Source organism: Podarcis liolepis, assembly GCF_965112155.1.
Source record: "Podarcis liolepis genome assembly, chromosome: 1".
Taxonomy (NCBI): domain Eukaryota; kingdom Metazoa; phylum Chordata; class Lepidosauria; order Squamata; family Lacertidae; genus Podarcis; species Podarcis liolepis.
Window position 1 is genome coordinate 36,254,534 of NC_139554.1, and position 24,303 is coordinate 36,278,836.

Sequence of the window (24,303 nt, forward strand, 5' to 3'; positions counted from 1 at the left end):
TTCTTTTGTTCCTTAATTACTTGAGGGATATCTTGAGTGATTTCTTGAGTGATATTCTGAGTACCACTTAGGTGGGTCATTAGGTGTGGATTAGTTGCTAAAGCCTTCGTGTCTTGACCTCTTGAATTTGTGAAGAGTTTTTCTGGGAAGATGGCTGTACTGCACTTAGTTGTGCTTTGGCTTGGCTTCGTGTATAGGGGCGAGCTGTGGTTTTGTGCCCTGTGCCAGCCAGATCTGTGTAGGGATTGCAGGGGGGTGCAGCATCCGGAGTTGCCACTATGGTTTGGTTACTGGATGGTGTCTGTAATTTATCTGTGGAGAGGGTCTGGGTTTGGGTCTGGTGTGGTTGATTGGTGGTGGCGTTCTGTGTGCCTCTGGATCTGGTGTCGGTTTTTGTGGGGAGGGCTAATTTCCAGATGTCTGGCAGGCGGGAAGTAATTAAGGAACAAAAGAAGAAAAGAACACTAGCCTGGGAACTTCCCCTCTGCCCAGAACTTTTGAGGCAATACACCACACCCCTCTACAGTATTTATAGGAACTCAAACACTGAGATCCCGCTCTGTTCCAGTAACAAGAAGCCGAAAGCACCAGCCTGAAGATGACGAGTGAGACCTCGTCGAAACGTCGCCTAGACACCCCAACTTTTACACGGGAAGACACCCGAGGACACCAAAACCTGCATATATATATATATATATATATATATATCTGACAACAGTTAAAATGAGGTATTATGTTTAGCTTCCTTATTATAGTTCACAAGTAATAGCTAGGATACTTGAAATTCACTTAGAATGTAAAATATTTTCTCATCTCAACAAACCATAAGTCAAAACTTACACAAAAACATGATTTTCTGGCTATATTACAAACCAATGTAAAAGGGATTTGTGAATCTAGTTGTCTGCTAGTGTATATTTGATTATAATATAAATGGATGGATGGTACAGTACATCAGCAGACAATTATGTCACCAGTTGCCTTATGTTATGAAGTGGGGCTGTGCTAAGGATGAGATTGGGGCACAGTGTTAAAAAGAAACCAAATAATGCAAAATGGTTTGGAAAGCTTTGTTTGTTCATCATTTTGAATCAATGTTCAAAATGTAAAGACTGAGATTAAGCCATTTCCACGATCAAGTTGCACGTCTGTGAGGATGAACGTGTGTGTTATCCAGTAGCAGCTAGCAAGCTTCTTAAATGCTTCATCATTCAATTTTCAGCATCCATGGTAGTGACTAATGCACTTCTGATTCTAACCTTAGAGTACTTCTGATGGTGCAATCCATAATTCTTTTAAACTTCTCGTAAGACTTTGTTATTGGAAGCTCTAAACAATTAAGGTGTCTCTTTCCAACAGGGTATTTTATATGCAGAAACTTAACTGCAGGCTCAGGATCAAAGCCAATGGGTGGGATATCACGAATGCCAGTTGCAAACACTAAGATGTCCTCTAGAGTTACTGCTGACTCACCACCTAGACCAAGAACGAGGAATTTGATTAGCTGAAAACAGCTTTTACAAGACTTTCACATTAGAAGGTAAGAGTGACTCAAGCTAATGATAAATTGACCATAGTTAATCATTACTGCAAACGTAAAGTGAAACTAAAATTCATAGGCAAGGCTTGTCTTAAGAGTTTGATAAATAGGAACTGAAGTCTTTTTTAAAGCCCCCAACACATTCCAGATTCCTAGTTCAGATTCATTTAGGTGGGTCCATTTTTTCTTACCTTCTATTTCCTGTAAGTAACCCATCCAGAAATCTAGACTTCTGGCTTTGTCTGCTCCTGGTACACAGTGGATAGCAAAGAGATCACCAAGAAGTTTTGCTGTAAGTTTCTCAGGCTTGTGACATAATATGCTACAGAATGCATCAGGATTCATCTGCATTTTTTCCAAAACACCAAGTGTTTTCAAACCTTGTCTAAAGCTAAGGGGGAAAGAGACAATGCATTGAACCAAGAAAGTGCTATGAGGTTTTTTTTGTTTTTAAAAAGATAGGAAAAAAACTGCCAAATTCATTTGCATATTACAAACACCACTTTAAATTTCTAGAAGCAGTAATTCCTCAGGGCTTTGCTGGAATTATTAAAAACAAAACAAAACAAAACCAATTTACTGATATATTTCTGTACATGTACTAGTCAGAATACCCTTGCTGGAGCTGGTACCAGCTACAGATTCTAATCAGTAATTTATTTTAGAGCTTCTAAATTTTCCTGAAAGCTACTCACAACAATGGATGGTGTCCAAGTGTGGCATCCAGCTTACAGGAATTTCCCTCTTTTCCCTTCTCCCAGGCAGCCCCAGTACACTCCCTGAAACCGTTCTGGAAAGTTGGGGGATCCTGAAGGACAGATTAGGGAGCAGGGAGGCTATAGAGGCAGCCAAAAAGGGAAATCCTGTCACATCCACAGGTAAAATGATGGATCTCGCCCCAGTGAAAGAAAGCTGCAGAGCTTCCTCCCTTGGGACACTATTAAGTATATTTAAGTATTCATCCAACAACTCAGTTTTTCAAATTTGAAATACCAAATATCTTTAAGCATTTTTGAGTAACAACGTAAGATGAACAACATTAAGAACAGGCCCATGGCTCACCTAGGATCATATTCTCACAGTGGCCGACCAAATGTGTGAGAGAAGCCTGCAAACTGGACATGAGTGCAACAGCACTCTGCCTACTTGCAATTACCAGCAATACATCTTTCACTTGGTGTCATAATAAAATTTTATATTTTCAGTACTAGTAAATGAGAGGGGAAGCCACCACTAGAACAATAAATTCTTCATAACACGTGAAACTTGACTTGTAAAATTTTAATTTATAAATGCAAAACATGAGTTAATTCACATGGAAAGAGTGTGGCTACAGAACCCTGGAGTATAAATTGCAAAAGTATAGTAATGGGTTCTATGTGTAAAACAAACCTTTCAAAAGGTAAAAGTGTTCTCTTTATGACATGGTAATTCAATATCTCATTCACCAACACATTCTTATCATGTAGAGCTGTTACAGGTTTCAAACATCCAGCAATGGCGAGATATTCAGAGCAATCACTTATTGCTGATTCTAAGCTGTTCAGAGTTCTTGCAGATTTTATCTACAGTAAGAAATCAAACATCAACTAGTTAATTTGATGAATAAATTCAAATGGATGGATGCAACTTCCTCTTTGTTTCAGATCTTATGTCTGATCACTTTTGGCTAACAAATAAGTGGCACATATATTATGCCAACTATTGCTGAGAAAAGAAATGCCCTCAATACCAAATTGATTTAAAATTAAGATGTTAAAAGAGAAAAAAATACCAAGATCCATCCCTATAGTGCTATGCAGTTGTAGAACAACCTACCTTCTCTATTGTCTGCAGAACAGTCACATCAGCAACATCTTCAATAGTTGGTTTCACATTCTCTGTGCCATAAACAAGGCAATCAAACAAGGTCTTGGAAAAGAAGCTAGGAGATGGCCCTCCATGAACCAGAGAAACTGCTATCATTTTTCCAGCTTCATAGTATAAATTATCTTTAAGAGCTGAAAGTACAAAGTATGTAAAATAACTATTGTGCTTACTAAATGCAGCTGGGATGAGCCCCAATCAATCTAACCAACTGCACACCTACTTCAGTATTATGTTTCCCATCCAATAAAATGCCCCCGGAAGCCCAGAAAAAGTGCACAGAGGCCAGAGCTCTCTTCCCCCATTTGTTGCCAGCACTTAGTGCTCAGAGGCACCATTCATCTGAACAAGTGCCCATCTTCCATAAATTTATCTCAATCTATGTAAGCCAACTGTACTTAGGGGATACAAAAGAAACGGGCTGGACATTTATGCTTAACCACCAGGACTTGTTTGTTTCTCTTCCCCACTGCATACCCAACCCCTGTGGTCACAAAAAGCTGCCCTGGAGTTTTAGTCAGAAAGGAAACTGAGCCATCAACTCTACTTCAAGAAACAACTGGGGCAAATGCTCAGGGTTTCTTTTGGTATGCCAGCAAATGTGCTCACCAGAGCTTAACAAAAGCAATTTTTATTACCCCAAAGAACCATGACTTAAAACTGTATTTAATAGTTCTCCTGTCCCTTGATACATAGTAAAACAGAACAGAAGCTGCCTCCTCTACTTGTATTGGTTTTTGTTACCTGGACAGAGTCAATAAAAACTCAAAAAGACAATTACCAGCACCCCTCTAATTGGAGTTGCTCCATCCTCTATTACCAATTTTGCTATTTCTGAGCAGCCTAAACAGCAAAGAGAGTAAGGAGACTCCTATATAACAAAGTGAATATTCCTATTAATATTAATTGGAGTATTCGTATTACTGAACTTGCAGTACACAGCCAGTGTGGTGTAGTTGATAGCGTTTTTGAATTTAGATTGTGGCAAGATCTAGGTTCAAATTTCTGCTCAACCCATGCAGTTTGTTAGGTAGGAAGACACTTGCTTAAGATGACCTAATTCACAGCTTGCTGCACACCACATCAAGAGTGCTCAGAACCCAATGGAGAAGGGAAAAAGAAGCATACAGTCGAACCTTGGATTTCAAAAGCCTTGGCTCCTGAACAAATCAGCTCCTAAATGGTCGAAACCTGGAAGTGAGTGTTCTGGTTTTCGAATGTTCTTTTGGAAGCTGAATGTCCTGCAGCCAATCAGAAGCCGCACTTTGGCTTCTGGACGTTTTGGAAGTTGAACAAACTTCCGGAATGGATTCCGTTCAACCTCCAAGCTACGACTGTACCCACTTTCCTCCAAAAACATTTCAAATGTTTATAATTTAGGCTTACCTTGAGAATCAAAAGACAATATTTTTGAGGAATCGCCTTCAAAGAGCGAGGAGTTCTGAAGGTGACGAATCAGTAATAGAAAAAAATCTCCCTTTGATGAATCCATATGTGTTTTTCTCCTGCAGTTTATATACTTTACTTCAATAGTATTGGCAGGATTGAAGCTCCGCTTCTGAAATCCCTTTAAGGCGCTATCCCAGATGTTTCGTCTATTGATATTCAGTCTTGTTCGTTTGGTATTAATTTGTGATCTTAATTCCCTCAGAATATTGGAAACTTTTCTTTGCTGCACTACAAGTTGCCTGCACAAAATAAAAGGACTGTTTTATTAGCACAGCATCTACTTAGGTATGTACAGCAATATTTCTGGATCTCTATAACCATGTAACCTCAAGTTGCCCAATTTTTTAAAGAATAAATTACTAATGGCATCCTAATAATTAGCTAACTGAAACTGCTAACAGCATGATAATCTCTCTCTCTTTTTTAAGAATTAGCATACTTACTACTCAAAACATTTCAATAGCATTTAAATAAGGAAGCACAAAGTTTCTTGTTGAGAATAGAGTCAGACAAAATGCTGATAAACAGCTGTGCATCATCTCTTTAAATACTATGTTCCCCACTCAGTTCTGTATGTCAATAAAATCAGTGTAGTGGATTGTATCTAAGACTATACCAGCAGACTTCCACTAGTGTGATGGGATTTCTCCTCCTATGCAGCCCCCTGTGCATCTCAAAAATATGCTCCAGAAGGTGTCCTAACCTGGACCAGATTTTTGAAGGTTTATGGGGGCTTCAGATGCAGGAGAGGAAGGAGCAGTTGCATATAATCCCCAGTCTCTATCTAACCTTAAAACAATGGTCTGGATCAAAAGAATCATTAAACTATTTCCACGAGCCTAATGGGCAATATCTAATTGTGATATCTTGATACTGTAATGAACTACTATTTGTGCAAATGTTATTTTCCTGTCCTTTCTTCCTGCCTCCAGCCAAAGAATCTGCTCTGGAAGGTCAAAGAAACATTTGGAGCTGATTTGGAGGCCAAGTCAGAAGGTGTGTGGGCAGGAGTAGAAGGGAAAGCCCCATCGTGTATGCTGACATGACACTGGATCTCAAAGTTGTTTCATACTTGTTCTCCTGCCCATAGCAGTTCCCAGTGGGAGGTAAAAATTCCACTGGGCTGCAAGCTCAGGGTCAATCCCTGCCCCCAAATTCAATCATTCGGTATAAAATAAAAAAGATTGGCTGACAGTTCAACATTTACTTACGTTTTTCTTAGTGTCAGATTCCTCACGGAAGGACTAATCACGGAGGAAGGGGATATCAGTCTATTATTCGAAGAGGGGAGATCTAGTTGTGAACACTGAGTAAAGGCATTGGGGCATATCTTTGGGGACCTAGAAGGGAAGAAGCCCAACCACCTTGTTAGTTGAGTTAGCCACACCCTGACTCAGAAACAGCTGAGTCAGGATACAGGTATCTCCAGCATACAATATTGTCCATGACAAGTGTACAGTCAGTAAATTACATTTGTTTTTTTGTAAATGAGTACTTCAGGCATGAAGGATTGCTTCTAGATGCAAACAAAAAAAGATTTGCACCATGTCCTTAAACAAATTACATGCTTTATGCTACCCCCCATTCAAAGAATACATTGCAGGCTGTTTCTGAAGTCCCCAAATTTCAGAACAGCTTGTTGGATGGAATGAAGAGCTGCTACAAAAAACTCTGGAACATTAGGTTGAATTCATGATTTAGCCCTTTGATCAGTTATTATTTTTAGGCTCTAACTATAATTTGATAGTGCCGATGTTCACACAAGCTTTGCCACATGAATGAACAAGAATGAGCTGCAGCAAGCCTTAAATTTGATAGCACATCCCCACTGTCCAATCCCAGTGCAGGCTGGAGTTCAGGGGCAGAAAGTTTTGCTTTTGATTACCCACCATTTGCCACATCCTCTGGATCTGGAATTGGGGTTAGTCTTAACCACAGTTAAACATGTCAGTTTCAGTAGCTATGGTTTGAAGCTGGCACTGAAAGAAAGTACAGGGAAGGTGGCTGCTTGGTGCTAAAAGGCAAGGAATTCCATAGTATAGGTGCTGCCACACTAAAATATCCATTTCTCACAACTGTGGAATGAATATTACGTGGCAACTTTAACAGTGCCAATTTTGGTCAAGTGACATATATGGAGTAAGGTTATGCCGCAAGGAAAACATTCCCAAGCCATTATGGGCTTTATATAACAACAGTTAAACCTTAAACTTGGCTTGAACAAATCGGCAACTGGTACAGATCTTTGGGCAGAGGCATTATGTGCCGACAGGGCCTTACTCCTGTCAGCAACTATGCTGCAGCATTCTGCATTAACTGCAGTTTCCAGGCAAAGTGAAAGGGAAGCCCCACATAGAGTATACTGAAGTAATCTAATATTGAAGTCACCAGTGCTTTCCCAGCCCAGGAACAGCTGAAACCGTCATACCAAATGCAGCTGGTAAAAGACACTTTTAGCTACTGGGGCTACCTGGGCCTCCAGTGGCAAAGCTGGGTCCACAAGAACCCCCAGACTGCACATCTGCTCCTTTGGGCAAGGGGGTGGACCTCAGCCAGGACAGGCAACTGACCAATGTTACAGACTGCAGAACCAAAAGTAAGAACTCTCAACATCCCCCAGCCATGTGGGAAGAGCGAGCATAAACATGAGGTTCACTGCAGCTCATTCCTGTTCATTTACATTGCATTCAACTGTGGTTTAGCATGATGTGTGAACACTGCCTGTTTGTTTCCACGCAGCTGCAAATGAAAGAACATCACATGCCTGACAAGGAAGCCAAGATGGGATCCAGGAGACTGCCTGGGACATTTGGGTGATGGCTCTTCCAGCAAGCTATCGCCAATATCTGTTTTTTCTGCCATACTCCGAGAACGCTTTCGCCATTTCTGACAGTTCCCTGTGTAATGAAATTAACACAATTTTTCATCCAAAATCTTTTTTAAAAATTAAATTAATTCAAGTAGAATGGTGAACAGTTTCATACCAGTTGATTTGGCAAGGATAGTTCTACATTCTATGCATTCCCAATTTTGCTCCCAACTTGTTAGTGAGGAACATGCCAAGTGAGTTCCACTCGAACCACAATATTGACAGCGCTTTATTTCCCATTTGCTAAAAGAAAAGAAAAATGCATTTTAAAAATTAAGACCGTTAAACTTAAAAAAGAGAAGAGTTAACTCAATGTAACTAGTTATGGCTTCACTTTGCATCAGTATATTTCTCAAGATGGGACATAAATTTCAGTTGCAACATATATGTGGTAAAATGGGAGGTGCAGGTCAAAGATTACCAATATTATTTTATATTTAATATATTTACCCTGGCTCTCTTTAGCAAAGGATACAAGATACCTAGCAATAATAAATAATACACTTTTAAAAAGAATCAAACATAACTCCACAGCTGCAAAAGCACACCGGGCAGGACCCAAATGTTCTATTCCGCTCACAGAACTAGCCATTCAGTTCAACCTAATGGTAACTCAGCTCTACAGATAGTCAAAGTATGCCATCCCCCAATGCCTTCTAGAAAAGCCACCACTTCATTGAAGGAATAAAAATAATGATGAAACCTTCCTAGTGATGGCATGGGACATGGACCAGGTCCTCTAATGTTGACACACACATAGGGTGCATGCTTTCCTGTTTCTTCAGAGTTTCAGATTTCTAAACATGAAGACCTAATGACTGGCAACATAAAATCAATATGCCAATATCTTATTACAAGGAAACAAAAACTCACCAGGCAATTTAAGTTAAGGATCACTAGTTTTGTTGTCTTAGTATAATTCCATATATAGAATAAGGTGATCAACAGCTACTAACTATGACAATTATGTTCTACCTCCACAGCTGGCCCTATAGTGGGGCTTCCTACAGACATCTAGGGAAGGTCATTGCAAGAACAGGATGGTGGACTAGATGGGCCTGATCCACCAGGCACTTATGTGGTCATCATCATGTCCAACTGACTTTGAATTAAATTAATTTAATTTAATTATGGATGGAAGCAGGACAAGATGGCATTCCTATAAACTACGAGCATATTTAACATTCTTTTGTCCAAGGACCACATTTATTAATACCTATCAGGCTCATTGTAGTTTCTTCCATTTTCGCAGAGGCAGACATTGATGTCACAGTGTTGGTAGCACTGAAGAAGGTCCTGGTATGCATTCTCTTCCAGTTCCCATGAGGCATCTCTGGAAACATTAAAACTTATTTGAACATTTCAAGCCTACACTGCAGCTTTCCTTGTTTCAATAGTAATATATGATTTTACTATTATCAAGAGAAGATAGAATCTACAGAAAATCAGTAGCTGTTGGATAGTCTATGCTTTTGTAATTCAGATCTCCCATCTATCGGAGCAAGCTGATTAACCCCTGGGTTCCTGAACAACCAGCATTTACAAAATTTGGAAAACTTCAAAAAAAGATTTCCCACATCCCTTTCTAGGGTTAAATGTGGCTTTGTATTGTGTGTGTCTTGACAAAAATCATTTGTCTCCTAATCTAAGTCTCTGTGCCTTCGTCTCTTAAGAAATGAGTTGTTAAAATACTTTGCAGTAGCTAAAATGTTCAGTTCTTTCCATCTTGCATCTTAATTTCAACCTTTACTATTAAAACTAATGAAAAACATGCCTCCTGCCCTTAATATAAACCCATGAAAAAAGCAGCTTAATAGAAAAATGATACAAAATAATACACCATAAATTTCAAAAGAGAATTAACCATGTATATCTCACTCTCCTGTTAAATACACCTAGTGGTATACAGCCTTAACTATAAACCTGTACAATATATTCTTAAAAATAAAACAATATTTTGGGAGGTACTTACTTTTCTGGAATATGTAAGCCCATTCTCAACATTTCATTCTGAAATTTCTCTTTATTATTACATACTGGGCATCTAAAGAAAAATACCCCTGCACTTAGCGCTTGACACTGGATCCAAAAGAGAGAAAAATGATCAGTAAATCAGACAAGATTCTGGATGCTGGACAAGATAAGGGTACAACAGACAAGATGAGGGTACAACACAGTATCTGTAGTAGGCTATACTAATGACAATTTCTTTAATGCTTATTACCATTACTATATTTATTTATATCCTGGCTCCCCCCCCCCCCCGCTCAAGGATGCCTGTGCAAGTGAAGATCCCAGGTCCCATGCAGGTTCATATGAGAAAGAAAAACTTTCAGATAGCCTGGACCTAAGCTGTGTAGGACTTTATAGGTCATAACCAGCACGTTGACTTGTGCTCGGAAACAGACTGGTAGCCAGTGGAGCAGTTGTAACATTGCCTGCTATATCCTGTTACTTTTGCAAGTGCTTACTAGTTCTGAGCTTGTAAAGCTTTCAATGCAAAAAGCACATTTACTCCACATTATCAGTAGTTGTGGCTAAAGAGTACAGGATGAGTTTGGCAGTTCTATCCTGGTTTCCAACAGAAAACTGATTTTCCCAAGTACATGTTACTGCATTTGCTCATATTCATTCCTTTTATCGTCCTCCCAAATCTTACTAATGACATTTAGATTGTAAACTTTGAAGTAGGAATATGGAAATTTGTTTGTGTACATGCATGCGTATGCTACTCTAGGAAACACCACTGATGCAGTATAAAACTTTATAGTTTGCTCCCGTGCCAGTTATTATAGAATTTGTGACTCTTATTTCAGTTAGCTTTTAGTGCAGGGGTGGGAAACCGTTTCTCCCTGGTGGGCCAGATCTGTCTTTGCCCTACCACCATGGGTAAGATTTGCCAGGTGGGTGGAGCCATCACCTAACAATCATCTGATGTCACAGCGATATCAGGTAAAAAGCCTCTCTAGGAATCTTCTAAGTGTGCCTCTATAGCAGTCATGGCCAAACTTGGCCCTCCAACTGTTTTGGGACTACAACTCCCATCATCCCTGACCACTGGTCCTGTTAGCTAGGGATGATGGGAGTTGTAGTTCCAAAACAGCTGGAGGCCATGACTGCTATAGAGGCTTCTCAGGTTCATGAAGCAGTTTGCATAGAGAATGTTGCTAAATATGAAGGTCTTTCTTCAGTTTTAGCAGGGGTTTCAATGCAAACCCCTTCTTGATTCTGAAGCAAGGTACACTCCCACTGCTCATCAGCTGATCAGGATCAGCTGATGGGTGGGTAGGTGTTCATCTTGCTTCAGCAAAGGAATAGTAAGGAACTCACTTTAAAGTTCTTTGCTTGAAGCTGAATTGGTCCCCAACCTGAAATGAAGTCTCCTGGAAGAGGGCAAAGCTGGCTGGCTCCCTGAACAGGAACATTCAATTCTGCAACATTTTTATTGCAGGTCCTACTTGAATTAAACTATACAAGTGCTTTCCATCATTGTACAGCATACTTCTTTTTAGTAGTAAAAGGAAGTAATATTATTGTGGTGTTCTGGACATACTTGCAAACAGTCTCTATGAAACCAAGCGTTTTTGCAGCACGGACTTGCCAAAATGTTATACGATGGTGCATGTTCAACCAACTCTAAACATATGGTACACTGTGATGATCCTTTAGAGTTTGGGGAACGTTTTTGTGTGGGTCGGTGTTTCCAACAGTATGACCTGAAAAATACAGAGCCACTGCAAGGTTATTATCTGCAAAAGCTTACTGACATTCCAAGCAACAAAGAAACATGGGGCAACTTAAGACCAACAAATTTCTCTTGGTATAAGCTTTTGTGGGCTGGAATCAACATCAGATATATGAAGTGGTCACCTAAGTGGATATGTATATATAAACAATGTGTACAGAGAGAAGGGTGTTTTTAAGACCCAAAGTAAGCCAAATAAGCAAGCAATGAATGAAATAGCAGTAGAGGTGTTGCATTACTATGCACAGCAGAAAAGTTCTAACCAATGGTGATATCTGATCTCTAGGGATTTGGGAGGCGTTTATGTGGTTGCAAGATGAGAGAAGAGCAAGAGGGATTCCTGTTTTTATGCGAGTGGAAATCTGTCGTGCAAGTGGGACGCCACAACTAGATATCATCCAATTTATATATTGTATTTAAATAACTCCACATTAACAAGAACTTTGCAACTTGCAGCTTTTTGGCTCTAGTTAATTTTACTAAAAGTTAATGAAAATAACTTACGGAAAATTTTCTCTGAATTGGAAAATGCATCCTCTCTCAACCCCACAAGGAAAGTGGTAACTTCGTTTGCATCTGGACGCCACACAACCAATTGAAGCACCTCTTTTCTTACAGATAGCACATTTCTAAAAACAAATACCACCAGTTGTTTTAATTTTTTGTTTTAGTAGTTATTCTAACCTCTGCTTAAAATAAGAAGCAATATATAACTGTATAAAATGTATATTAAGAGAAATGGACTGTTGAATAATTCATCATTACTAGTCAAAACAATAACAAGCCTTTTCTCAAATGTTCCACGAGGTGGAACCTCGACTTACGTACAGCTCTAGTTACATACCGTTCCAGTTATGACCTTCAGTAGGTGCTTCGACTTATGAACTTTTCTCTAGATACGAACAGAGGCCTTGCCAGCAGCCCGGAGCTAGCCCGGCTGGCTGCGGAGCAGTGCTGAGGTCTCTGCTGCTGGGGAGAGGGCCCCCATCCCACCCCCGAAGCTGTGGAAGAGGTGCCGCCTGCAAAAGGCACAGCAGGGCGCACTGTAGCCCCAAACCCCGCCGAGGAACTAACCTGAGGAAGTCCAGAAAAAAACCTGGCCTGGCAAGAAAAAAAAGTGACCCTGGCCAAAGTGAACCAGCTCTTTACTGACCCTTGCCCCACCCCCAGCTTTTGGCCAGGTAAGCCCGCCCACCCTCAGTGCACGTAAGAAAAAAAATGTTATTTTTTTCATCTACAGTACTGTCTTATTTATTTTATAGTACAGTACATTGATTATTGCCTTCATTTTATGGATCTATGGTCTCGTTAGACAGTAAAATCCGTGCTAAGTTACTGTTTTAGGGGATGTTTCTCATCGTCTAGGACGGATGAATTCACTTTTCCATTACTTTCTATGGAAAAGTGTACCTCTACAGTGGTGCCCCACAAGACGAATGCCTCGCAAGACGGAAAACTCGCTAGACGAAAGAGTTTTCCGTTTTGGAGGTGCTTTGCAAAACGAATCTCCTATGGGCTTGCTTCGCAAGACGACAATGTCTTGCGAGTTCCTGCGGGTTTTTTTCCCTTTCCCCCCCTTTTTCTAAGCCGCTAAGCCGCTTATCAGCTGATCCGATCAGCAGATAAGCCGCTAAAAGCCGCTAATAGCGCTAATCCGTCAATGGGCTTGCTTCGCAAGACGAAAAAACCGCTCGACAGAGAGAATCACAGAACGGATTCTTTTCGTCTTGCGAGGCACCACTGTACTTATGTACATTTCTAGTTATGACTGGACCTCCGGAACAGATTATGGTTGTAAGTAGAGGTTCCACTGTAGTTCATTTTTCTATTATGTAAATGAAAATGTAACTAGCTTTCTTTTCTCTTTTGGTTCACTGCAAAACCAAGCAATAATCCTGTCATCTGCATAGCCACTCATTCAGAATTGTCCATTATCACTAGTATTTTGTATACAGAACTCCAGCTAATGTGAACATTTAAAATGCTGGTTTTCAATCTTTCAGATTTGCAAATAACTTTATATAACAACAGAACAGCATTAATGACTCTGTCTTAAAAATATATGTAAGTATCTTACTCCCAATTCCCACTCTACATCTTCAGTACTTCTATTTGTGGCAGAAATTTCTAGCATGCTTTTGGCATTTCCAGAACCGTTAGTTTAGAGATTTGATTAATTTTGCTTAACACCAATCACAGAGGTTAACTGTTTTTATACAGTTAATTCTACAGGTTACCTGAGAAGTGATTTGGCTTTCTCAACTTCAAAAAAAAGAAAGGAGCAGGATTGTTTACTACAACTAATTTTTTTAATTCCCTGGGTTTTATTCACTGCTATCCTAACCAGTAACTAGAAATGACTGCTTAATGCTATACAGATTTCTTTAACCAACACAGTTGCATCAATATCTGCCTATAATGCCAGAGCAAGACTGTAGCCTTAGTGAAACTCAACTATATCATATTTTAGCATATTGTACTGGTATTCATGATGCTATGTCCTTCTGGTCACATAACTCTTTGGAACAGTCTCAACATTCAAGATATATTCTTACCAGTCTTGCAGCTCGATTAATTTCTTTTTGGATGTCCTCAGGTAAAAACCCATAAAAACCTTCTTCGTCTTCACCTCTCTGCCAAATCCCACTTGACATTAACTACAATAAAGGAATGGATTACTGCTAAGTTATAAAAATGGTAACTTTCCACTTGAGAAAAAACATTACTGAAGAAACCCACGTACACATGCTCTGCTCCAGCTGATCATAATACCACCCCAAGGAGGTGTTGGTTTTCACTGTAGCAAAGTACTTAGAACTTGGCAGGTTCAAAAGAAAATACTTACCACACAGTAATAATGAACAGTGAGATTGTAGTCCTCGTAAGTCCTCCTTTCCCCATACTTTTCAGGACGGTCATCAGCCCGTTGACAAAATTCACAGGCTAAAATATTAATAAGCAATTTTATATAGTGCGTTAGTTCTCTGAAATGCTTTTTCTTTAGATGTTTAACAGATGTTTCAAGTTGTAAGATATACCCTTTCGACACAAAGCAACAATACCTGGACACAATGGGTGGCATCCAGTATCCCTTCCATTCAAAGAAGGGACTGAGATCTAGCAGATGCTCCTGCTAGAGGAAAGTGGGGAGGGGGAGGAGGCATTGTGTGGCATGATGTTCAGAGACAGGAATGAGCTGCAGTGAGTGCCCCTCCCTTGCACAGCTGGGGAGGGCGTTTGGAAGCACTGAATGAGGGGAGCATGACCCTGAAGCTCCCCGTGGAGCATTTCTCTGTGCTGAACTATGTTTTGGCACAGAGGTCACCCATATTTCTGGAACAGTGGCAATTCACAATCACAGACACATACACTCCCTCTTCAAAAATACGGGAACATTGCATCCAGTTGTTGAGTTCAATAGGAAAAATCAGAACTAAAACAAAATTGCTAGAACACTGAAGATTGTCCAACATGGGGGTTTTAGTGACTGATCTAGTACGGATAACAAAGCCAAGAACATGATACATAGACGATGAAGCATTCTATGTCTGAAGATTTGGGGCAGGGACTGCAAATCTAATTGCAAGGTTAGGTATCAGTTTAAATAAATCTTTCAAATTCCATCTGCCAGTAATTACTGCAGTGCTTGTTTGTAGCAGGTTAGTGTGGTACAGAGGTTAGATTAGGACCTGGGAGACCAAGGTTCAAATTCCATCAGCTAGAATGCTTACTGGTTGACCTTGACCCTCTCTCAGCCTAACCTACTTCACAGTACCTTTGGGAGGATAAAATGGTGAGGAGAACAATGTATGGAACCTTTAGCTCCTTGGTACAGCTAGGCTTATTAAGAATGGGGCAGAGTGACAATGTCCAAGAATAGTTAATTATCCAGCCCCTGAAACAATTGTTACATGAATTTGAAATGGCAAATTGCACTAGCATTAAAAACACAGTTCTTTTTTTGTACAAATCCATGATTGGCATTTGGTTACATTAATTCAGGCTTCCTCAACCTCGGCCCTCCAGATGTTTTTGGTCTAAAACTCCCATGATCCCTAGCTAGGAGGACCAGTGGTCAGGGATGATGGGAATTGTAGTCTCAAAACACCTGGAGGGCCAAGATTGAGGAAGCCTGCATTAATTAAGTAAACATGCACAGTACTTACTCAATTTCTGAAGGCAGCCAACAATGTTATCACTCATCTTAGCGTTCTCCTTCCAACTGTTAAATATGGAAGAAGAAAAAAAATCAGTTGCAGCATACCTGATATTAGTCTTTTTAGTCTAGTACCATACCCAGTATTCTCTGTTTCAAATTAAAAACAAAGTACAGGAAACAGAATTATTGGTTTAACTACTCAGTATACTTTTCTGCTGTCATGACAAATCTGGCTTCAGGTTTTGTATTAATCAGTAGTTCATTGAAATTTGCCGTTATTTTTAAAAGTAGCCACAACAACATTTTTAGAATAAACTTGAAATTCAGAAAAGCAAATACATTATCTTTTCGGTGGTACAAAATTATCTGGAAGAAAATAAGCTCCTAGCGTCCTTGCAGTTAGCTATTTTGTCTCTGTGAGTCAGCTGAGAGTCCTGCCTTCAGTCTTCATCCAGAAAAATAAGATGATAAGGAACAAGTGAAGAAAAAGAAAAAAAGAGGGAAGGAGGGGTAGGGGAGGGGATGAGAGGGGAGTTGAGTTTTTGTGTCAACTGAAGAGGCAAGCAGTGAGATGAGGTAACAGGTCACAAAGGTTATTACTTTGGAGCAATTAGGTCATAAAGGCTCTTGCTCTGGGACAGTATAGTTGTTATCCAACACTCCAGAAAGGTAGCTCATGAGCCAGTAAGCTTATACAAAAGGGTATTTTGCCATTATAAATGCCTCTTGCTCCCTTGGAATGACTTGGACTGTTCCCTTGGGTACCAATCTAGTACAGTGGTGCCCCGCAAGACGAATGCTTCGCAAGATGGAAAACTCGCTAGACGAAAGAGTTTTCCGTTTTGGAGGTGCTTCGCAAAACAAATTTCCTATGGGCTTGCTTCGCAAGATGACAATGTCTTGTGAGTTCCTGCTGGTTTTTTTCCCTCCCCCCTTTTTCTAAGCCGCTAAGCCGCTTATCAGCTGATCCGATCAGCAGGTAAGCCGCTAAAAGCCACTAATAGCGCTAATCCTTCAATGGGCTTGCTTCGCAAGACCAAAAAACCGCTAGACAAAGAGAATCACAGAACGGATTCTTTGCGTCTTGCGAGGCACCACTGTAGATTGCTATCCAATAAAAATCTCAGTGGTAAGTTGAATTTCTAAGCCTGTAAAATAAGACACTTTGCAACACAGCAAACCCCAAGATGCAAGTATCTTCCATGCCTAGTGCAAAGTTAATACTTTGCTTAAAATCTTCTTCCCAAACACAATATGTCAGTTTAGGTTAGCCTCCAACATCCCACTTCTCCAACAAGCAAAGATATCACAACAGTTTAGCTTTGCTAGCTGGAAAGGAGACTAATGAATTTGCACCACTATTGCTGCATTACACTGACCATGTGTAAAGATTTGAATTAAAAGCTAATTTTATTTGTTTTAGGAATACAGTATGCACCAATAAAAAGTTCTGAAACAGATACTACATAGAAATCCTAGTTATAAGCTCCATGCAGGATCATCCATTTGGGAGAAAACAGGTCTGCAAAAATAAGGCTTTTGCCTGCTGCTCAAAAGACAGCTTGCAGGCATTTTATTCCACAAACAGGGCTCCAACAAGAGATAACTCTCTGCCCACCCCCACTTCAGAGGATGGCTTCCAAGAGGGACATTGGTTTGAAATTGGCAAAAGGCCTCTGCTTTGGCAACAGTATTTAGCTGACTATACAAAACAACCAAATCACAAATCTTTTTTGTTTTTGTTGATAATTGTTTTTAGATTACCTCTCCTGAAAAAATATTCTTTTCTCAATAATGTCCAAAGGCATTCAAGATCCACAAGCTCTAAGTATTTCAGCAGTGATATCATCTGTACAGGTAGGATTTCCTGTGTAACATGGACAGAAGCAGATGGGAAAGGTTACAACCTTCACTATCTTCAATCATTCCTCTTACAGAAAAAGAAACTGGGAATATTTTATTATCCTAAACACTTGTCTACCCAGAAATAAGCAAAATACTCCTGAGTAAGCATCTTGAGGATCACAGCAGAAGGTTCCTAAATTCAGCAGATGGATAAAGAAAGGTATGCATGCGCACAGAGCCTTAATGATCTTTAGCAAACTTTCATTTCCTCTGCAGGCTTTTTTGTGGGGTGGAACTTGGGTTATCTGGATCATGCTAAGTAATCAAAACATTGTTTTAAAAGCTTTATTTTTCTATTTCCAGACAGGTACAACATGGGCTACAAAAATACATTTCATAAGTCAAGGCTGATACTTTTTATCAAAAATTAATAAACGTAACAAGGCAGGTTTTATTTCAAACTTGAGATGGTGTCATGACTTCAGATAAAACAAAGGCAAAGAAAAGGATCCAGCTGGGGGGCTGTATCCTGAGCTTCTTCACCTCTGGCAAGCCACTTTGACAGGTGGGTGGGACTGTCTACCTGTCAACCACCTGATGTCACCATGATTTCAGAGAACCTATCTGTCTCTTTTGCTGCACCTCTTCAAGTCCAAGTAGCGTTTGAAGTCATTGCCAAACACCATTTTCTTCACACTCTGCTTTCATGCAGGGACAAGCTACATTCCGGAGTTCCCTGTTCTCACTGGGGCTTGAAGTCACACCAAACAGCTGATTGGCATTGACTTCAAATCCCAATTTTGTCAGGGATCCACTCCACCTGGGAGCTCTGATTGAGTACTCCTGAGTGGAACCAACCCTAGCAGGTCTTGGAAGCCCTGCTTACCAAGAAACAAGCAACAGTACACTTTACAGCAGGCTTCCTCAAACTCGGCCCTCAGGTGTTTTTTGGCCTACAACTCCCATGATCCCTAGCTAGCAGGACTAGTGGTCAGGGATGATGGGAATTGTAGTCTCGAAACATCTGGAGGGCTGAGTTTGAAGAACCCTGCTTTACAGCTCCCAGTTGTTCGTTTGCAGCCATGTTTTTAACTGCCCCACACCTGATGTCATATAAACCACTCTGAGGATTTTCCCAAATCAAGTGGTACAAAAATTTCATGAAATAAAAAATAAATAGAAAAATGATTTGGGGCATGGCTTGGAGAAAATGGCTTTGTGGATAAAATTAGGACCCCTCCTGGGCCAAAGGTTCCCCACTGCTGAGATAAAACAATAGAACACCTGCAGCTAACAGTCACTTTTGAGAACTATGGAAAAAATGTTGTGTGTATTAAAAACAACAACAACTTATTTTGGAGCAACCTCTGATTTCAAAGTCAAATCTACACTGCCACAGTCAGTCAGTTTTAAATAAAATGTTCTAAACAAACAAAACAAGGAAAGGAGACAGAATTTCAAATGCATGTTTTCCCTTCTGTTAACAGGCAACAAAGACAAGCTTTGCACTTCAGGAGCTTTCACAGATGCCATTTCAGTTCACTGTATGTGTCCTGAATTTAAATATGAAATGGTCTTAAGTTCACATTGTGGTTTGTGACAGCCTAATGCTACCACTTGAAAGGAAACCACTGGGCTATTTGTTTAGCAAATCATATTCCGTTTTTAGCGGAAATGCTCTCTAAATTGAAGGACAGCTCCAAGCAATAATAACCAGCCTGCATGTATTATACACTGCAAATCTGAAATGACTTAACATTCCTGAACTTAGGAAGTAGTATCTTAGAGTCTTTTAGCTCAGTTTACTCAGAACTGTCCACTGAATTCAATAGGACTTGCTTCCTAGTACTTTGGACTTACAACTTACAAACCTACTTAGACTGGAACCCAAACAGTAATTTAAGAAATCTCACTAGAAAAAGGAAGATATTTCAGCCTAAGATTCTGGGGTGTTCAGTGGAAACAGGGAAGATAACCCTATGAATCAGAAGCACGTGTGTAATATATGGATGCTGAAATATGTCAACTGCCTCAGCCCTTTCACTACTTATAGAAAAGAGTGCTCCAACCATAAACAGTTGCTAAGTCACAGTGATCAACTTGACAGTAATAATAATTTTATTATTTATACACCGCCCATTTGGCTGGGTTTCCCTAGCCACTCTAGGCAGCTCACAGCATATATCAAAGCATAATAAAACATCAAACATTAAAAACTTCCCAATACAGGGCTACCTTAAGATGTCTTCTAAAAGTTATGTAGCTCTTTATCTCCTTGACATCCGAAGGGGGGGGGGGAGAGGTGTTCCTCAGGGAGGGTGCCACTACTAAGAAGGCCCTTTGCCTGGTTCGCTGTAACTTCACTTCTTGCAGTGAGGGAACCAGCAAAAGACCCTCAGAGGAGGACCTCAGTGCCTGGGCTAAACAATGGGGGTGGAGACATTCCTTCAGGTATACTGGGCTGAGGCTGTTTAGGGCTTTAAAGGCCCAGTGGGGAAGAGTCAGTAAAGGGGTGTTATCTGCTTAGGGCAGTGAATGACTGAGAGCATCACCACAGTGGTTGGGAAGGAAGAGACAAATGAGAAATGAACTGAAAAATGGCTCCTTGTCACCTTCCAGCCTTGCAAAATAATGGCACAAAGGGAAACAAATGCTATTCTCTTTTTGTAAGTGCTTCCCTGGGTTGAGTTGCTTTTTTATTTCTGGCATTGACAACTGCGTGGCACGAAGAAATTCAACAGGTAAAGCTTTTCCTGACATAAAGGAAGTGATGGGAAATGGTTTGTTTGCACCAGCTGAATTCCTTTATGACATGTTTCCAGACTATGAACCTGCCTGCTCTTTAAGTTCTGCATTTCAGGCTCTACTCCTAGATGTCATTTTCAAAGCTGAGGTGGGTAACTGGGATTTAGGGACTCTTCAGTGATGATGTCCCAGTTGTGAAATAGCCCCACTTTAGTGCATTACACTAATGCATAGGGGAAGTTCCCAGTGTGTGAATTAGTGATCAAGTTATCCCTATCCAGGAAAGGACATAGTGTAGCGCAATTGTAGTTGATGGTAGGCATTCTTCTTTCCCATTATCTGTGATTTCATTTTTCTGCTTTAAATTGTTTTAATTTACAATTTTACCTTCATAAGTCACAGTACAAAATGATTAAATTAATGATTTTAACTTTTTGACAGGTGAAAATTTTATTATTTAGAGCTCTGAATGAAAACCCTATTGTTTCCTTGTTTTCCCCTCAAATTTATTTTGTTTTAATTGTAATGTCAAGAGTTGAATTTAAGAATGTTTTTGAATATAAAATGCTAGCTGTTAAATGTAGAAAGAGGAGCTCTGTCACAATAAAAATATATATGTGGAAAATCATATTCCTGGGGATTTCAAACATATAGAAAACAGGCATCAGTGGGAAGAAAGAGGGGCTGTATAAAATAAAATCCTCAGTAAACATCCCTTTAAAGCAAACAAATAAGAGTTTTATCCTACCTTAAAGCTAATAAACTTACTTTAGCATAATCTACTTTGAACCAATTTCACAATACTATGCATGTTTACTTAAAAGCACGCCCAACTGAATTCAATGGGGCTTACTTTCAAGTAAGAGTGCATGACTAGGGAGTAAGTCTTGCACAAAACACAGCAAGTCTGATATGCACAGGATTACACTGTAATTCATCAGCCTCAATGGTATTTTCTGTAGTATGGCTGTCCCTCAAAAAAAATTCATTTTAAGCATGTTACAGATTCTCCTACTGTATTTCTTTGAGCAGAAGTAACTTTGTCAACCACTTGAAAAACTGTTACTAGACAACAGCACGTTGCCATCTGAAAGAAAAGCTGGGAGGGGGCTGTACAGTATATCTTTCTTCTCTTCCCCCACCCAGCCAGGAGGATGAAATAAGGTATTGCTCTGGAAAGAAAAGATTCCAGTTTTGAAATACACAGAGAACTGAGTACTGAATTTTGGGCTCTGGGGGCATTAGTGTGTGGTTTCTCTCTCTACATATAGGATGTGGAATACTTATAAATATACTCCAATATTACAGAACACCAGTAAAACATCCAGTGTCTGGCACTTTAATTACATTATATACCTTTAGGCAGCAGGCATAGAACATTCCTCTTCAACCAGCCTTTGCTGATTCACATTCAATTAAATGTGTAGTAGGAGGGGAGATTTTTTGGTTTGCCTCTGTTCCTATTTTTATTGTGCATTTTGCCTTTTTTATATTGTATTTTTATGTTGTACCACCCTTCATCTGTAGATCTCAGGGCGGTATACAAATTTAATAGACAGCAATACAGTGGTACCTCAGGTTAAGTCCTTAATTCGTTCCGGAGGTCTGTTTTTAACCTGAAACTGTTCTTAACCTGAAGCACCACTTTAGCTAATGGGGCCTCCCGCTGCTGCTGCACCGCCAGAGCACAATTTCTGTTCTCATCCTGAAGCAAAGTTCTTAACCCAAGATAATATTTCTGGGTTAGTGGAGCCTGTAACCTGAAGCGTATGTAACCCGAGGTACCACTGTAGTAATAATACCAAAGGAAACTGAAGTCAGGTAAGTGCTTCTCACCACTCAGACCGTAGGATGCGCCCAACAACATCAACATCACCCTCCTATACCAACCATGATTTGCACCCGGATCCTAGTGCATATTTACTCCGAAGGCAACCCACGGGGAGAAGAATACAAGGGCCCTCGAGATGAGGGCAATGGCTCACCTAGTCCAGCATCCTGTTCTCACAGTGGCCAACTAGATGCCTGTGGGAAACCCGCAAGCGGGACCCGAGCACAAGAGCAACTGGCATTCCGAAGTAAACCCCACAGCAGTTTACTCTCGTGTAAGGATGCTGCAGAACCGCAGTTAAATACCAAAGCAGCTGCTTTGCATGCAAAATGTCCCACTTTCTCAGGGTTGGCAGGCGCTCCCTGCCTGAAATCCCGGAGAGCAGCTACCAGCCAGAGCAGGCAATACTGAACTGGACGGGCTGATGCTTCGGCGTCTCCCGGAGCGCCGCGTGAAAGGCGGGAAAAACGCCCTCCCTGCGCGCGCCCCTTCTCCCAACCCCCGCGGCCACCATTCTTGCCCCGCGCACCTCAGGCTCACCTGCGCGATCCGTAAAGCGGGCGGACCTGCACCCTCCCGCTCGCACGTCCACTCCAAAATAACCGCCCGAGCATTCAAAACTCCGGCATCCGCTTGCGTCACAAAGGCGGCTAAGGACGCGAGGAGGAAGCCCCGCCCCGCCCCGCCCCTGGTCCTTCCGATCGCTTGGTCGGACGCTCGGCTGCTCTTGCCTTAATTAAGCAGAATTCCCGGATCTCCGAGGGACATCTGTTAATCGGACGCTAGGCTGCTGCTGTCTTGGTGCTCCTCTTCTCACTCATTCTGTCTCTTAGCTGTCGTAGGAGGGAGGTGCTTGCAGTGCCTTCGCTCCTCTTCACCTCCCGCGGTCCGAAGCCTTCGGGGCGACGCGGGGTCGTAGCGGCGAAGCCTCTCGCTCGCGGGAAAAGCGGCCGCGGCGGGGGACTGGCTTCAGTTTGAGCCTGGCTTGCTCGCCGGGGACGTGCATTTTCGCCCCAAGTTACCGAAGCACAGCCGGGGAAGGTTGCGCGGGGCTGGCGGGGAGCGGAATACAGTGGTACCTCGGGTTACATACGCTTCAGGTTACAGACTCCGTTAACCCAGAAATAGTGCTTCAGCTTAAGAACTTTGCTTCAGGATGGGAACAGAAATCGCGCGGCGGAAGCGGGAGGCCCCATTAGCTAAAGTGGTGCTTCAGGTTAAGAACAGTTTCAGGTTAAGAACGGACCTCCGGAACAAATTAAGTACTTAACCGGAGGTACCACTGTATCAGCCACCGAAACGGGAGGCGCCTCGCTCCGCTGTACTTCGGTTTCTGCTAGTACAACCCCATTGCTTTTTCCTAAGTAGATGGGTGCAGGATCGAGCCCAGGGGATGTACTCTCTGGGGGAGCAATTGCGGGGAGGATCGCAACAGAGGGGCAGAGTGCACACATTTTACAGCTTGTCAGTTTGCGCCCCAAGCTTTGCAGCATAAACGAGCTGACACACGCACGCGCGCACCCCATTACTGACAAATAAACTCCAGTGTGTTGGCTTCCTATAAGGCAAGCTGAATTATGAAGTCTTAACTCAATTAAAAGGGTAATGCTTCCAACCCTTCATGTTGGCTACTGTGTGAACAGGATGCTGGGCTAGATGGGTCATTGACCCGATCCAGCAGCAGGCTCTTTTCCCGTTATATTAAAGCTGTATATGTCGTAAATTAAATATTGATTCCCTGAGGTGTGCTGTTCCCATGTGCTGTTTTCTAAAAATGGGGTGTGATTTGTGAGAACACTACTGTTTCATTTTAAAATCTCGGAAACTGATTGTGAGAGGTAGGGTGAAAATTCAGTGCACAGTAATTTAACTCGATAGTGTTATAGAATTGTAGAACTGGAAGGGACTGTGCAATGCAGGAATCTCAACTTTGTAATTTTTTATTTCTCCCCAACCCATTTTGACTGAGTTGCCCCAGTCACTCTGGGCGGCTAAAGCATCCTACATCTGTTTGCTCCAGGGATACTATTTTCCAGAGATTTGCTCCTTTAATGATGAGATATCTTCATTTGCAAAGCAATTCGTTAGCACCCCTACTGAGGCAATAAAAGGGTTTTCTTTTTGTCTTTCTAATGAACTGTAAATACTCTGCCTCTATTTCTCTACCACATATAAACTCCTCATAGTTTACTTTGTGTTGTTGTTTTTTCCTTCTGGCCACTATAGCAGTTGTGACCCCTCACCTCCCGCCTCT

The 24,303-nt window shown here is 41.1% G+C and overlaps 1 protein-coding gene and 2 long non-coding RNA genes across 5 annotated transcripts in view; 2 read left to right on the forward strand and 1 right to left on the reverse strand.

Annotated features, from left to right (window-relative positions):
• The window catches only part of LOC310710286, a 21,321-nt gene extending 13,589 nt beyond the window's left edge, over window positions 1-7,732 (forward strand). Inside the window, exons 2-7 of the long non-coding RNA XR_014527922.1 lie at window positions 1,360-1,540; window positions 2,302-2,418; window positions 4,474-4,603; window positions 5,058-5,140; window positions 5,788-5,851; window positions 7,595-7,732. This is a non-coding gene — a long non-coding RNA (uncharacterized lncRNA). The remainder of the gene's footprint in view (window positions 1-1,359; window positions 1,541-2,301; window positions 2,419-4,473; window positions 4,604-5,057; window positions 5,141-5,787; window positions 5,852-7,594) is intronic.
• Window positions 1,057-22,668, reverse strand: G2E3 (G2/M-phase specific E3 ubiquitin protein ligase). Its single transcript, XM_083507360.1, is given in 18 exon segments — window positions 1,057-1,256; window positions 1,259-1,476; window positions 1,732-1,931; window positions 2,933-3,105; window positions 3,359-3,540; window positions 4,793-5,094; window positions 6,067-6,195; window positions 7,620-7,752; window positions 7,840-7,967; window positions 8,941-9,057; window positions 9,697-9,803; window positions 11,278-11,440; window positions 11,974-12,098; window positions 14,025-14,126; window positions 14,315-14,412; window positions 15,636-15,691; window positions 17,393-17,495; window positions 22,590-22,668. Coding segments are annotated over 17 exon segments (2,322 nt in total). The 5' UTR covers window positions 17,437-17,495; window positions 22,590-22,668; the 3' UTR covers window positions 1,057-1,211.
• LOC310710306 overlaps window positions 15,970-24,303 on the forward strand; it is a 38,767-nt gene continuing 30,433 nt past the window's right edge. For 2 of the 3 annotated variants that reach the window (XR_014527928.1, XR_014527929.1), the window contains exons 1-3: window positions 15,970-16,400; window positions 16,732-16,757; window positions 17,486-17,693. This is a non-coding gene — a long non-coding RNA (uncharacterized lncRNA). The remainder of the gene's footprint in view (window positions 16,401-16,731; window positions 16,758-17,485; window positions 17,694-24,303) is intronic. The other variant, XR_014527930.1, reaches the window with a different exon arrangement.